This window comes from Zalophus californianus, chromosome 9 (genome assembly GCF_009762305.2).
Source record: "Zalophus californianus isolate mZalCal1 chromosome 9, mZalCal1.pri.v2, whole genome shotgun sequence".
Classification (NCBI taxonomy): Eukaryota; Metazoa; Chordata; class Mammalia; order Carnivora; family Otariidae; genus Zalophus; species Zalophus californianus.
This window is the reverse complement of record NC_045603.1, coordinates 61,969,741-61,985,441: the sequence shown is the minus strand read 5'-3', so window position 1 is coordinate 61,985,441 and position 15,701 is coordinate 61,969,741. Positions and strand designations below refer to the sequence as shown.

Here is a 15,701-nt window from a genome sequence, read left to right as displayed (position 1 = left end):
CGGTGCTCGCTGTGTGTCTCAGACGGAATGCTTCCCTTGGGGAAGCCCCCACTTCCACCTCCCAGGACAGAGATCCATGGGCTAGGGTTGGGAGAAGTTTATCAGAAGCCAGAACGGCTTGCGGGGGCGGAGAGTGGGTATGAAAGATGGACAGGAGGCCACACTCCGAAGTGGCCGCTATAATCTGAAAGAGCAGATACCGTAATCCCATAGTACTTCCTATTGGCTGCAGGACACAGCTCTGTCCTGACACTGAAATTTGGGTGTGCCTTGGTTCTGGAATTCACAATGCTCACAAGTTGTGAAGCAGCTGTGTGGTGGGGGGCTGGGGAGGGTTTCAGCAGAGGAAGTGAGGTCACTCAGCAGTTGATGGCTGGCTGAGCCTTTAGCTGATGTCCCCCCAACCTCTACTCCCAGCAGAGGGTGGGGGGTGTCCCTGGCCCATTTTACACAATCTTCTTAGAGGAAGATACCTTAGAGGTCCGCTTCTACTTCCAATACTTGCTCTTTCCGCTTAGCTCTGAGGCTACCACCTCCCCAGCTTTTTTTTTTTTTTTTTTAATTTAACACATTCATTGAGGGCCTACCCTGTGGCAGGCACAGCCAGCCAACATTTTCGCTATGCACTGAGATAAGCACCATGGCCTTCATCCTCACGATGATCCTGAGAGGGTGGTGCTGTTGATTATGCCCATTTAGCAGATGGGGGGAGTGAGGCATGGAGAGGTGTCACTTGTCTAAGGTTACGCAGCTAGTCTGGATTCCCAGACTTCAGGGTCTTTGTGGATAACCAGGAGGCTAGAAATGAAGTCCTGCCTTCAGGGTGCTCACAGTGGTTGGAGCAGAGCAAGACGATGATGTCAGTGTTCTGAGCCTCTGCAAAGGAATCGGGAGGAAGAGCGAGTCTCTCTCCGGGGGAGAAGCCGTTCTGCTCCCCTCCCCAGCGCCTTGTCTGCCTTGTCCCATCAGTGTCCCCACATAGGTTCCAGACCCCATCTCCATTTGGTGGGGTGAGAGGCCTGCCTGGAAGGGGGCAGTTCAAGGCAGTCCCTAGCCTCTCCTTCCATTTCTGGCCGAGCCTTGGAGGGAGAGGCGTCCTTGTCACTGAGCTGTGCTGTGGCTGGAGGGGCTCCACTGCTCTCACCACTGACCCAGAGCAGCCCCATCTGGGCCTGTTTACCCTGCGCCGAGCAGAGAGAGGCTGCAGAAGAGGGGAGTGAACAAGAGGGGGTGAAGGGGCAAGAGGGAGGAGGCTGAAGGATTTGGACCGAGTGGGGCGTCCTCCGGGGGGGGGGGGCGGGGGTAGGGGCAAGAGAGGGCGGGGCTAAAATATTTCGGACCCTGCCAGCCCCAAACTCTGCCCGGGCTGCACTGAGCCTCCTAGGCCCAGGACTAGGGGCTGAGGGTGGGAGGACAGGTAAGTCACCTCCCCTGCCCCCTCTCCCCGCGGTCCTGCGCTCGGTGCCCCCCTTCCAGGCCGCCCCCTCCGCGGCTCAGAGCGGGAGGGGGTGCCTCCCCCTCCATCCCCTCCTCCGGCCGGCCCTCAGACCGTGGCTCCCGCCTCGGCTCCGGGTCCCACGGCTCCGGGCCTGATCCCCACGGAGACCCCCGCGGCCCGAGTCCAAGGCCCGCCCCCTCGGGGAGGCGGATGTGGGAGGCTCGGGGCGGGGGCGCAGCCGCGATCCCCAGGCTGGGGGCGGCCGAGGGTGGCGGCTGCCCTCGGGTTCTGGGAGCCGCGCGGGGGAGGGTCCGGGCCCCGCGGCCCCAGCGAGGGGCGAGCGGGCGGCCCGTCGGCTAGTTGGGCAATAGGAAACGGTTTATTAGGAGGGAGTGGTGGAGCCGGGCCAGGCAGGAAGACGCTGGAATAAGAAACATTTTTGCTCCAGCCCCTTTCCCAGTCCCGGGAGGCCGCCGCGCCATCCGCGCCGAGCGAGCCCCTCCCGGGCCCCAGCACCGTCCCGGGCCCCGCACGGCCCGCGCCCGCCGCCGTCCAGCGCTCGCCCGGCTACCGCGGCCGCCGCCGGGGAGGGGAGGCGCCCGGCCCGCTGCCCGCAGGGCGGGCCCAGAGGTGAGTGCAGGTCCGCGGGCCTCCTGACCCCCAACCCCTCCACCCCGCACGGGCCCTTCTTGGGCGGATCCCAGAGAGCACCTCAGAGGGGTCGCGGTAGGGTCAGTCCCGGCTCCTCACTAGGGCAAGCTGCCCCTCGCCTTCCCCGCACATCTGCCGGTGACCCCATCTGAGACTGGAGCAGACTGGGCCGAACCCGGGCTGGGAATCAGAAAACTTCTGGCTCCTGGGGCCAGTCACTTAACTTCTCTGCTCCCCTAGCCTCGTCTGTAAAATGGGCAGAAGGGATTCCTGCTCTTCTTCCCAGACGAAGGGTCTCATGTCCCTCCAGGCGGCTGCCTTCACCTGGGAGTGAGCGTCCACTTCCAACCCTGTTGAGCCCCGCCCCCTCCCTTGAAGCCCACCTTTCCCAGACCAGCCTTTTGCAGTTCTTGCTTAAGGAATCTGTCACTGTCATTCCATCCTACGAACCTCACCTCCAACCCTGTACGGTCAGATAATCCCCATGCCATGGCCTTCCCTGGGGATCCAGGCCAGAGGCTTTCCCAGTCTCCCTGCAGGCTGGGACCCCACTGGAGCCCTGGAGGTCAGTGCTGTTAAGGGCATCTCTGGGCTGGCTACCCACCCCGCTTTTCTTCTTGAAGGACAAGGGCATAGCGGACTATAGCGTTCACCCTCTCTATAGGGGCAGCTTCTGGCTGAGTCAGGGTCTGTCCTCTCTGATCCCTCTCTGCCCCATTTGCCCTAATGCCTGTCCTCCCATTTCTTTGGGTGGTAAAAATAGATACCATTTATTGAGTACCTACTATGTAGTCTTAGATGTACACTTAGCTACATTTTTCTCATGTAATCCTGGCCACAATTTAGCAGGACAGGTCTTGGAAGGGAGAGAGGTTCAGACCTAAGTCACTTGTCCAAAGTCCCATGGATGGTGTAAATGGTGCTGTTGGGTTTTGGGGTGCATTTATTAGGCACTTACTGTGTGCCACTTAGTACTCTGCTAAATAATTTTACTACAGTGTACCCCTGAAATGAGCACTCTTGTTATTCTCATTTTTTGTAGGAAAACCTAAGCCTCAGAAAGTTTAAGTAACTTGCCCCACATCTCATAGCTCTAAGTGGCAGAGGCAGGCTTTGAACCCAGAGGCAGGATTTGAACCCAGGCAGAGGCAGGATTTGAACCCTGACCCCTGTTTGTCTGGTGCTGCCTGCGCCTTCTAGAAGTCTGGCCCTAAGACCAAGACTTGATGCTTCATTCCATGGCCATGAAGGGCTAGGGGAGGTGATGCCTATGAAAGTGTTGTGTGTATGGGACGGGGCAGCTCAATCCAGCCCTCCGCCGTTTGGCTAAGACTTGTTGACACACCGAGCGAGGCTCTTCCAGCCCTGTGACGGTGCCTCGGGTGTGCTGAGGAGAAACAGAATGACAGACACCTTCTGAGCGCACCATGAATCTGGTTCTTCGGCTGAAGACTAAGCCCACAGCAAGCAGATGATTTCTGTCTTCACATCTAAACAAACCCGCATCGGGCACCCAGCGATGACAACAGCTCTGTGCAATCTGTTACTGTCCGCAAAACCCACTTGCTCTTTCTCCTCCTTTGAGGGACTCACTGAACACCCAAGAAATGGAGGCAGAAAATGTCCAAGTAAGGATTTATTACCATTTATTACCAGCATACCAATACTACCAGCAATTTAAGTCGATCAGGACACACGTGGTGATTGTAGGCAAGAAACTTAACATCCCTGAGCCTCAGTTTCCCCACTGGATGGTTGCCAGGATTAAATGAGATTAACCGTCAAAACTGAGTCCTTAGCACATAAGTAGTATTCAGAGACGGTTAATTCCTATGAAGGCTTTCATGGTGGTAAGATAATGTTTTGAAATTAGTTTGGCGCTTGGGATTTCTGGCCAACATCAGTGATGCTTCCGTCAGCAGGAGATCTTCCAGCTTCTAAGTGGAGGGATGCCACCCATCCCCGGGGGTCTATTTGTGCTAGAGTCCAGTATCCGGGCGAATCATTCAGGGTTGCCCGGAGTTCAGACTGGTCAGGACTCAGCACCCTCCTGTACTTCACTCCATGCTGGTCCCGGTTAAAAGCTGGAGAGTCACCATTTTACTCCACCATATTCCCGAGATTAGACCAGAGCTGGATTCTGCAAAAGCTGCCAGGCCCTCCCTGCACCATGGCTGAGCCTGGGATGCTGGAGAACACAGCCCTCAGCCCGCCCTCCCTCAGCAGTGTCTCCAAGTCCCTGGCTTCTCCAGTTGGGGGGCGGTGGGGAGGTGCCCTCGTGGGAGTGAGAGTCTCTGCCCTCTGTACCCTGCTCCCCGTCCCCCAGCAGGGCCCCACACAGTGAAATGAAAGCATGTGGACCAGATTTAGCACCGTGTAGGACACATTTCTCAAGGGGTGGTACCCATGCCAACTGATGAGAGTTACCTGGACAACTTTTGCTGGTCCCAGATGGACTGAAGTCAGAATTTGGAAGTAGGGGGTGAGACCAAAGAATGTGCATTTCTGACGAAGCGCTTCCAGCGATTCGGATGCATAATAAAGTAGGTAAGAGGGTAGGTACACTGAGGCACAGAGAAGGGGGTGCATGGGTAGAGGATCCGAAAAGGATGCCCCATCTCATCCTTACTGTTATCCACCCTTTCCTTCCTGCCCCATACTTTCTCCTTAGCGGCTTTCTAGGCAAGCAAAAGCTTCCATGGATGGCTTCCCGCCCCTACTCCAGTGGGCAAATTCAGCTTGTCTGGGCCTCCTTCCGCAGCTACCAGTCCCGCTGCTGAGTGCTTGCCAGAGCCCTCACTGCCTGCCGGGAAGGGCAAGAGGCAGGAGGTCAGGCAAGAGGCTGGGGACACAGCTGCAGCAGCCCAAGGCTCTGTTTCCTCCCCCAGCCCTGGGCCTCTGGGGCAGAGGAAGCCCAGGCAGGAAGACCAGAGCTGCCACCAGCCAGAGAGGCCCATGAGCCCCCCTATCCCCAACCATCCTGCCCTCAGAGCCTCAGCCCCATGGAGCTTCATTTGGTACCCCATTCTTAGACTATGGGCCTGCCGAAGCCCATGTGGCCAGCCAGCCGGCCCTCCCAGCCTCACTGTGTTATGCCAAAGACACTCCCTCTCCCTCGTGTTAGCTGCTCCTGCCTGGGGATCCAGTCCCCAGGCACACACCTGCACACTCGCCACCGTTCAGAAAGTCCTTCTTGCTGTCTGACCTCAGTCCTTGCTGCAGCATCAGCCCTTATCTTCTTGTTCTCGACCCTTGAGAAATGAAGGGGGTGGCTTCTGGAGCACTAGATGGTTTGCGACCTGGGTGAGGGACTATCAGAGATCAGAATTACTTCCCTAACACTCTTTACCACACTTCTGGAAAAGTTCAACCTTAACCAGCCACGGAAGGTCAAACATTCAGTGCCTAAGTATGTTTCACTTCCCCTCCTACACTCACTGACCCTGCCCCCGCCCCTTCCCAGGACAGCAAGGAGAGAGAAGGAAGGGGGCCAGGGAATGGCTCAGAGAGGGCATCTTATACTCTGCTGAGGTGTAGAGAGGTTTCTTTACACCTGGCATGAGCAAGCGCTGTTCAAGATCTGTATGGTTGCTACAACCCTGAGGGCTCAGACCCAGGCTGCCACATGGTTTGGGAGACAGAATGGAGAAAGCAGTGACTTGGGAGTCTGGACAAGTGGGGTGGACTCCTGGTACTGCCACTGACCTTGGACAAGTCTGACCTTGGGCGAGTCTCCTCTGTCTGAAGCTTAATCTCCATCTTCTCTAAAATAAGGAGCTGGGCTTTGTGGTTCCCAGGGTGTCCCCCTAGAATTCTGCCGTGGGGCTGTCCCAGCTCCAGGTGGCTCTTCCAGTCCCCGTAGCCACCCCAGCCTGCCCTGAGAATATCCCCTGAGCTCTCTGCTGTGCGTGACTCCTGCCTGTTCTATCCAGACCCCAATCTAAACAATCTTGATTCCTGTTCCCAGCTTGGCGGGACCCTGAATGGCAGGAAGTGAAGACAGGAGCCTGTTTATGTTTGAGGCAGCCAGTGCTAGGGGGGTGGGGGCACTGGGAAAGGGGTGGACGGGGGTGGGGGGGTGGGCAGGAGGCAGGGGGGGGGACTGCTGAAAGGATGCTCCTTCCACCCTGGCCTCATGCCCTCTGTGCCCTCCAGTCTGAGCTCAGAAGCAGGGGTAAATAGCTGGGAGTCCCCCAAACTCTCCGTCACTTAAACATGGCTCCCCCACCCTTTACCCCTAAGAGGATGGTTTCCATGGGGAAGTGAACCAGGACTTCCCCTGCAGGCCCCGCCCCAAAGCCAGACACAGGGAGTAGGGAGGAGGCCTCCCTGCCCCCCCAAAAATCTCCCAGTGATTTCCTCTGGGTGGGAGGGACCCACAATCAGTGGCTGAAAACGCCGAGGGGATCACATTTCACAGATCTTACTGTACCCCTGTCCTCTGCAGGGACCATGACCTTGGACGCCCCCAGGAGAGGCCTTCTGATGCTCCTGATGGCCTTGGGCCTGACCCACGGTAAGTACTAGGGAAGCAAGTAGGAGACAGGGGCCTGGATGGGGAAAGGGCTGGCTGGGTTCAGCTCTTGCTGGGGCTGAATTTGAGGAGCTGGGGAGGGGGGACTTAGGAGCTTGGCTGGAGGGTGGGAGGCAGGCTCAGTTAGACTAAACCCCCAGCTACCCCAGCCCTCCTTTGCTGTCCTTCTGCTCCAAACCCACAGGCTGGTGCTCTACCGGCCTCCAGGGTGGGAAACTCTACCTGGAGGGTGCAGAGAGTGGGCATGTTGGCAGGCAGGGCCTGGGAGAGCCCTCAGGGTTGGGGCTGGGAGACAGGGCTGGGCCTAGAACCGGGAGGGAAGGTCCTAGGATCAGGGAAGGGACAGTAGCCGAGTTCTCATTGTGTCAGCGGCTAAGGTTCTGGAAGGAAGGATAATCTAAGGATGGGACTAAAGGACCAAGGCTTCAGGGGGTATGTTTGAGAGGTCAGAAGGGAGGTATAACTGGACAGACACGGGTGTGAGGCCCTGCCTGGGGGTCGGGCCCAGCGTGGCTGAGCTTCCAGTGTGTATCCCAGGCGACCCCGTGAAGCCGTCTCGGGGCCCGCTGGTGACCTGCACCTGTGAGAGCCCACACTGCAGGGGGCCTACCTGCCAGGGGGCCTGGTGCACGGTCGTGCTGGTGCGGGAGGAGGGCCGACGGCCCCAGGAGCACCGGGGCTGTGGGAGCCTGCACGAGGAGCTGTGCCGGGGGCGCCCCACCGAGTTCGTCAGCCACTACTGCTGCTACAGCTCCCTGTGCAACCACAACGTGTCCCTGGTGCTGGAGGGTACGTGGGGCCGCCCCGGCCGGCCCGCCCCGTCTTCTCAGACCTGCCTCCCCGCCCTGCTCCCACCTCGTGCTCGGGCTGGGGGGGGCGGTTGCCGGGGAGGCAGGACCCTGGGATCTGACTGGCAGAGTGGCTGGGGGCGGGGGTGGAGGGGTGGGGGCGGGTCTGGTCTGGCCAAAGCCGGGCCTCAGTGTCTCCCCTCCACCAGCCACCCAGATTCCTCCGGAGCAGCCAAAGGTAGATGGCCAGCTGCCTCTGATCCTGGGCCCCGTGCTGGCCTTGTTGGCCCTAGTGGTCCTGGGTGCCCTGGGCCTGTGGCATGTCCGGCGGAGGCAGGAGAAGCAGCGGGGCCTGCACAGCGAGCTGGGCGAGTCCAGCCTCATCCTGAAGGCATCCGAGCAGGGGGACAGCATGCTGGGGGTATGGGCCTGGGGGAACCTGGGATGCGGAAGGGGGAGGGGGGAGACAGGAGCCACAGAATCAGAGAGGGTGCCGAGGGACAGGTAGCCAAGAAAGGCACAATCGCAGACACTCTGAGATCTTAGTGGGTGTGTGTGTTGGGGGGGGTGAGTGAGGAGCATGTGGGGACACAGCAGCAGGGCCCAGCTTAAGGAGAAAGAAATGGGCTGGGCCAGGTGGGGGCAGCCTCTCAGTGGCCTGTCCGTACCCCCCAGGATCTCCTGGACAGTGACTGCACCACGGGCAGCGGCTCAGGACTCCCCTTCCTGGTGCAAAGGACAGTGGCACGACAAGTGGCCCTTGTGGAGTGTGTAGGTGAGCCATGGGTGAGCCCAGGGGATGGGACCTAGGGCTCCTGTGAGCTTGCAGGAGTGAGCGAGCTCTTGGCCTCTCAGTCATGGGCAGGGCCAGGCCCCGAAGGGGAATTCTGCTGGGTAGGGGGTGGCTTGGAGATGGGCTAGATCAGGGCTAGATCCTTCTGTAGCTGCTGGGGGTAACAAGGCAAATGGGGCTGGGCCTGGGGCTGGATTAAGCGAAACATAAACATCAGTGGTTCTGCAGTTGGGGGTCAATGTAGCACCAAGATGGGGGTTTCTTCTGGGGATCCCCATGCCCGGGGGCTGTGCAGGCCCATATGTGACCTCTCCCATCCCTCCCCCCATCGGGTCAGGCAAGGGCCGCTATGGCGAGGTGTGGCGTGGCCTGTGGCATGGTGAGAGCGTGGCCGTCAAGATCTTCTCTTCGAGGGATGAACAGTCCTGGTTCCGGGAGACCGAGATCTACAATACAGTGCTGCTCAGACACGACAACATTCTAGGCGAGTGGGGAATATGCTAAGCCAGGCCAGGGGCTCAGCCCCCTGCATTCAGGGACACCGACCTAGTCCTGAAGGACTCCCGTCGCCCCTCAGCCCTGACCTCTGACTGCAGCTTCCTCTCGGACCTAAGCCAGACCGGCCTCCAGCCCAGCCCCAGCTTTGCCCTGACCGTCTGTCCTCTGTCCCCAGCCCCAGACCTGACCCTGACCCCGATCAGTCCAGCCTCCCTTCTCCCTCGCCCCTTGGCTGAGCCCCCTGACCCTCTGCCCACAGGCTTTATTGCCTCCGACATGACTTCGCGCAACTCGAGCACGCAGCTGTGGCTCATCACGCACTACCACGAGCACGGCTCACTCTATGACTTCCTGCAGAGGCAGACACTGGAGCCCCAGCTGGCCCTCAGGCTGGCTGTGTCAGCCGCCTGCGGCCTGGCTCACCTGCACGTGGAGATCTTCGGCACGCAGGGCAAGCCGGCCATTGCCCACCGAGACCTCAAAAGCCGCAACGTGCTGGTCAAGAGCAACCTGCAGTGCTGCATCGCCGACCTGGGTGAGCCTTTGCAGGGCACGGGGTTCGAGCCCCCTCCCTCCCCACTAGGTCCTGCCTTTGCCTGTTGGTGCGTGAGTGTGTGTGGCGACAAGGACGCTACCGATTGGTGCTTTAAAACCTCCTGGCGCATGTGTTATGTCATTTCACCTCTGCGAGGGCCCTACAGGTTGCCTTGCAGCTCCTTCCAGCGTACCGCCCTGGCTCCAGGAGTTGGGAGAAAGGGGCAGGGCACAAGGAACCTGGGTTCTTACCCTGGCTTCACTTGACTGCACTGCTCTCCTCACCAGGCCTTGGGGGTTCTGCTCTGTGAAATGGGCACGATAATGCCTGCCTTGCTGACTCACGTCTCTCTGGGCGCTTGGGCACCTCGCAGGAGGGCTACGCAAGCGTAACCGGGACAGGTGGGCTCCAGGTGGCCGCGGTCTCCCAGCCTGCCTCCAGGCAGGTCTCCGTCTGCCTGGGGCTCCATGTCCCACCATCTCTCTTCCACGCCCACCTTGCCTCCTGCACCCCAGCCTCCGGGGCCACCCTGCCTGTGGGCTCGGGTGAGCGGCAGGAGTGACAGGCCTGGTACCCACAGGCCTGGCTGTGATGCACTCCCAGGGTAGTGATTACCTGGACATCGGCAACAACCCGCGAGTGGGCACCAAGCGGTACATGGCCCCCGAGGTGCTGGAAGAGCAGATCCGCACTGACTGCTTCGAGTCCTACAAGTGGACAGACATCTGGGCCTTTGGCCTGGTGCTGTGGGAGATTGCCCGTCGGACCATTGTCAACGGTGAGGGCCAGCCCTGAACAGGATGGGGAAAGAGGCCTGCGGCAGATGGCTAGACAGGCGGACAGGCAAGAGACAGGGGCTTCCTGCATGGATGGTGCCAATGGCCTGAGGGTTCAACTGAGTGACCTTTTAAGGTGTGACTCTGTGGCGCTGTGAGTCTGGCTGTGAAATCTTGGATAAGTAGTAATACCAGAAATATCAGTAGCAGCTAACTTGTGAGCTTACACGTGAGCTTAAACATGCTATAGCCATGTATTATCTTAGTTCATCATCCCGTGTTGGCAGGAGGTGGTTGTCACTTCGTGGTTAAGAGCATGGGTTGGGAATCAGACTGCCTAGGTTCCCTTCCTGATTTTGCCACTGACCACAGGCAGGTTACTTAACCTCTCTGGGTCTCAGTTTCATTTGAAAATGAGAATGAAGATAGTTCTAGTTGCTGAGATAATCCTAGGACAGTACCTGGAGCTATTCTGGGGCTCAGTGAATATTCGTGGCAATTTATTGTAATAACGAATGCCTGACACAGTATCATCCCCATTTCACAGGTGAGGGTACTGAGGTACAGAATTAGAGCTGGCTAGAGGCAGCACCAGGGTCTGAAACCAGGCAATCTGACTCCGGGGCCGTGGTTTCTTTGCTACAAAAATGCAGGCTGTAATAGCATCTGCACTGCCTGCTTATCGCTGCCTCATTATGACCGGGGGTGCCTCTGGAGGGGCTGGGAGCAGGTGGAGGGCCCTCATTCCCACTGGCCGGTACAGGGGCAGCCCTGTGGCTGGTGCCCTCCCAGCCCTGGCGTGGATGGATATTGGGTGGTGGTCTGGACCAGGTGGGGAGGCTTGTCAGTCTCTGTGGAGGCTGTCTATGGGGAGGGATTGCTGGCGGTCCTGACAGGTTGGGGACAACCTGAGGTTATGACTGGAGCTCTGTTCCTTGGGGACAGGGACATTCTCATTTCCTGAGCACCTGCTAGGAGCCAGCCCCATGCCAGGCTTCATTTACCCTCAGCATCGACAGGTGGAGGCCAGGGTGTAACCCATCCCTCTGGGAGACTCTCGAGGGGCTCAGATTCCTGCCCCTTCAGGTGTGAACTCCCTGACGAGGCTCAAAAGACCCCGGGGTCAGGGTTGGGGCAGGGGGCACCTGGAGGGAGCCGAGGCCCCTTGGAGGAGGCTGCCGGCAGGAAGAGAAGGCTGGACCGGCCAAGGCTGAAGGGGGAGGCGGACTGCAGGCTCCTGGGGCGGAGGGAAGCTCTGTCAGCCCCACACAGATTTGTGGCGCATTATAAACACTGTAATCTGGTGTCAGCCCCGGCACTGATTAAAGGCCCATTAGACACGCTCAGGCCTCTATGCAGCACTGATTAGGGCTCAAGCGGCACAGGGGCCGGCCTGGAAGCCCGCCATGGGGAGAACAGCTGGTGTAGGCCCTACTGAGGTTGTGGCTGTGTGGCCACAGCCCCCTCCCCGCCTCAGGCTGGGAAGCAGGGCCGGGGGGTGGTCTGGGGCGCCTTCTCTGGGTCTGGCCTCTTCTGCCTGAGCTGTCCACAGCTCCGCACACAGCATCTTCAGAAGGCTCCTGCTAAGGGACAACGAGGAGAAGCAGTGCGGATGGCCGGGGCGGGGGGGGGGGCAGCGGGGCCTGTGCCATCGCTGACGGTGGGTGGCCGTTACGTGGACCTGGGTAAAAATCCCTTTCTCCTTGTGCCACATCGTCCCCCAGCAGTAGGCCAGCTCTCCTCCCGTGAGCAGAGCTCGGAGGTCAAGCGCGTGGGCTTCGGTTAGACCGGCTGGGCTTAAATCTTAGCTCAGTCACTCACTTACCTGTGTGATTTTAGCCAAGTTTCTTCACCCCTCTGGCCTTAGTTCCATTGTTCATAAAGTGGAGCTAATAGTATGACTTATTTCATGGGGTTGTAGTGAGGATTTGATGCAATGCTTGTTAGGACAGCGCCTGGCACAGCGTAAACGTCTTTATCGGGCACCAAGTTTCTTCACCCCTCTGGCCTTAGTTCCATTGTTCATAAAGTGGAGCTAATAGTATGACTTATTTCATGGGGTTGTAGTGAGGATTTGATGCAATGCTTGTTAGGACAGCGCCTGGCACAGCGTAAACGTCTTTATCGGGCATCTGGGAGCAGTGCTCAGGCCCCGGGTGGGAGGCAGCCACGGAGAGACTGGACCAAGGTCTGGCCCAGGAATCCGATGAGATGAGTTTAAGCCTGGACTCTGCCCTTACTAGCGGTGTAACCTTAGGCTCAACTTCTCTGAGCATCAGTTTCTTCATCTGTAAACTAGAGGTAACAATAATACCCATCGGGTTGTCGCAAAGATGAAGAAAGTAGAGCATGAAAGTGTTTATAGCATAATGCCTGGCACATGGTGAGTGTCAAGATCAACGGCCGTAATTCTTATTATTTGTCAACATATTGATTATGTTATAGTGTCCCTCTCAGGAGTAGCAGGGGTCAGAGAGCGGTTTTCTGGGCCCTGGGACAGAAGGTGGGCAAGGCTTTCCTCGGGATGGTATGGAGCCTTCTTGGGGTGCCGAGTGACTGTCCCATTCCCCCTCCATCCTCAGGCATCGTGGAGGACTACAAGCCACCCTTCTATGATGTGGTGCCCAATGATCCCAGCTTCGAGGACATGAAGAAGGTGGTGTGTGTTGATCAGCAGACCCCCACCATCCCCAACCGGCTGGCTGCAGACCCGGTGAGGCCTCTGCAGGGGCTGGGGGTGGCACGGGGTAATGGCTCACAGCTGGGAGTTCTGGCCCGAGGAGCACGTGCCCGAGGTCTCTGCCTCACCTGGAGAGATTCCGGAGGCTAGATTCCAGGGTCCCTCCCTGGGTACTCCCTCCCACATCCCTGGCCTGTGGACCCCTGAGATTTGGGTTATGCTGGGGTTTTCAGAACCTTCCATCTGGCCTGAAAAGTCTGAGTCTCTCTGCTGCATTTCTTGCTATGAACTTTTGTTGTTGCTGTTTGTTTCTGTTTTTTCTCAAAACACTCCACATGCATACGTAAGACATACAGGCATGCACATGCTTCTACATAAACAGAGCCTCACGGGTACATATGCGGCGTGCATATACATGCCAGACTACCGGTCCTGGGAGGACAAGAGCACGTCTCCTTCGCTGCCTCATATCCCTGTGATCTATCGCTGTGCTGGCTCACAATAAGTGCTCAACCGATGTTTCCGGAAGGAGTGACTGTACATGGATATACACATACGTACACAGACAGATGTATGTTTCTGCACAACATGCCTGTCCGTAAAAAGCCACATGTGTGCGCTGCTCTGCGGACTCACACGTACATCCCCTGTCAGGGGGCAGCTTTGTTCTGGGGCCACTGAGCATCCTGGGCTGGGTTCCACCTGGACACTCCTCCAGTGGTCGCCGGGCCCGGCCAGGGCTGGCGGAGGTGCTGGGAGACACTGCCCTCCGCACTGGGGTCCGGCTGCAGAGGGGCCCCCCCGAGGCTCACACATCTCCCCTTCCCCGGGTATAAGATATTCCACAGACACTCCTCACCAAAGGGCGCCTGAGTGCCCCTGAAGAGCTGAGCTACAGCTGTCTTTCTGTCCTGCCTGCTGCCTTCCACTGTCTTCCCCTCTCTCTGTGTCTCTCTCCTCTCCTCCTTGCCTCCATTGCCCCTCATACCACACTGGCTTTCCTCTCCCCCTCCTCAGCACTCTCACCTCCCTCTTCTGTCTCCGCATTCCGCGGTGTCCTCCTTGCCGCCCCCCCTTTCCAGCTTTCCTGACCCATGTCTCTGCTTCCTCCCCTCTGCCTCTCCCCACCCCCTGGCAGGTGCTCTCAGGCCTGGCTCAGATGATGCGGGAGTGCTGGTACCCCAACCCCTCTGCCCGCCTCACTGCGCTGCGGATCAAGAAGACACTGCAGAAGCTCAGCAACGGTCTTGAGAAGCCCAAAGTGATTCACTAGCCACAGGCCTGAAGCCTGACTCTCCTCTGCCTACAGTGCGTGTGGGGTGGGCGGCAGAGGGTGGCCTATCTGGGTAGAGAGATGTAGTGTGAGTCTGTGTGCTGGGGAGGAGGGTGCCCCTCTGCGGGTCCGGCTGTGCCTGCCTGCCGGCTCATCCAGCCAAAAATACAGCTGGGCTGAAACCCGATCCGATCCCCCCCCCCCCCGCCCCCCACCGTCTGGCCTGCTCAAAGCAGCAGGCTCCCTGACGCCTGGCTCCCTCCCCACCCTCATGCCCTGGGCACAGCCCCTACCACCCCCAGGACAGGATGCAAAAGAGGCCCCAGAGCCAGGGTGACCGGGCCAGGGAATCCCAGTCGCGGGCCCAGAGCCCAGGCCTGCACTTTTCCCCCTGCCCTCGGTCAACCCCACTGCCCCACCAGAGCTGCCAGGGTGACACAGGGCTCTGTCTAGCCTTCAGTACACATCCTGCCTCTGGCATCAGCCTCACACCCAGGGTCCATCATTTCCTCTCTGTGGGTTTGCCTGGGGCCTCTGTCTCCTGGACAAGACCCCACCAGCTGAGCACCGGCTGCCTGGGAGAGCTGGAGCCTGATCCTGGGCCCCTTCCCCACCCCCAGCCTAGCTCACTTCTTAGGGCATTAAACCCAGGGAATCCTGCTGCAGGTGTGTCAGGGTCAGAGGACGGTGGAGAGGTAATAGGTCAGATGGGGGAGGCCCAGGACCTTCAGAACAACTGGGAGACGCTAAAGCCAAGCACAGCTCGGGAAAGGCTCAGCTGGGAGTCAGGAGACCCAGGTTCTGGTCCTGGGCAATTGCTCCATGGGACAAGGATGAGGCCTTCACTGTCCAAGACCTTTGTTTCCTCATCTACATATTGAAAGATTCAGGCCTGATGTCCTTTGAGGTTTTTTTCAGCTCTAATTTTCTTTGAAATTTCAGCCTGTGTCAGAGGTCAGTTCATCAGTCCCTTCTGTTCCTTTTGCCCCAGCCCCTGGCAATTTGCCTCAAGGTAGGGCCTTGAAAATAACTTAATCTGAGGCCAGGAGTGCTTGAAAGACCTCCTAGACAAATTCTACAAGCTCCAATTCCTGCCTTAAACCAGTAGCCATCTTTGGGTTCAGACAGCCCTGGGCCTTGTGGCAGGCAAACCAGCCACTCACTCCACTCTGTGGCTTAGCCTTCTCTGCCCAGGACTGAGAAGGGCTGAGGGCCGGCTTCCTGCAGGGCCTCCAAGGCTCAGAAGACATTTGGCTCCAGCCAGCAAGCTTCCAGCACCCAGGTTCCTGCTCTCCACTGGCCCCTGGCCCACAGCCTTGGCCAGGCCCCAGACAGTGTGCGTCTAGGAAGAACCTGGTGGCTGTGGAGAAACACATGGGAAGTTCAGCATTTGGCAATGTCAAGGGTGTATGTCCATGCAATGAAGAGGTTACCCCAAACCCTGGGCGGGTGGATGGGCTCCCACTGATGGGAGGTAGAACCTGAGTGATGGGGGATGGGGGGCTCAGGCTAGGGACAAGGACAGTCTCACGCTTAGAGGACCTGGCATCTCAGCCCTCAGGGCTGGGTGGAGAAGGACCCTCAGTTCTCCGCAGGAGGTGACAAAAACACAGCCTCCTCCACTCCTGCTTTGGATGACCCAGCACAACCTCCCCAGGAGGCTTGCGTGCTGCTTCCGCCAGCCACCGTGGCACTTTCCCAGGCCGGTCTCCCCATGTTGTGCAAGGCCCGCAGC

General features: G+C 58.7%; 1 protein-coding gene across 7 annotated transcripts; it reads left to right on the top strand.

The window, feature by feature from the left end:
* The first annotated feature begins 1,703 nt into the window (after window positions 1–1,703).
* ACVRL1 (activin A receptor like type 1) lies at window positions 1,704–14,862 on the top strand. 7 transcript variants are annotated; one of them, XM_027593150.2, is made up of 10 exons: window positions 1,704–2,068; window positions 6,537–6,605; window positions 7,161–7,412; window positions 7,621–7,832; window positions 8,087–8,186; window positions 8,542–8,688; window positions 8,962–9,237; window positions 9,818–10,015; window positions 12,596–12,726; window positions 13,832–14,862. In XM_027593150.2, exons 2-10 carry the CDS (start codon window positions 6,542–6,544, stop codon window positions 13,964–13,966), a joined length of 1,515 nt encoding a protein of 504 aa, XP_027448951.1. In that variant the 5' UTR covers window positions 1,704–2,068; window positions 6,537–6,541; the 3' UTR covers window positions 13,967–14,862. The 7 variants fall into 7 exon arrangements, with proteins under 7 accessions (XP_027448951.1, XP_027448954.1, XP_027448949.1 ...); XM_027593148.2 differs by lacking the exon at window positions 1,704–2,068 and adding an exon at window positions 2,671–3,717; XM_027593149.2 differs by lacking the exon at window positions 1,704–2,068 and adding an exon at window positions 4,175–4,636.
* Window positions 14,863–15,701: the final 839 nt, after the last annotated feature.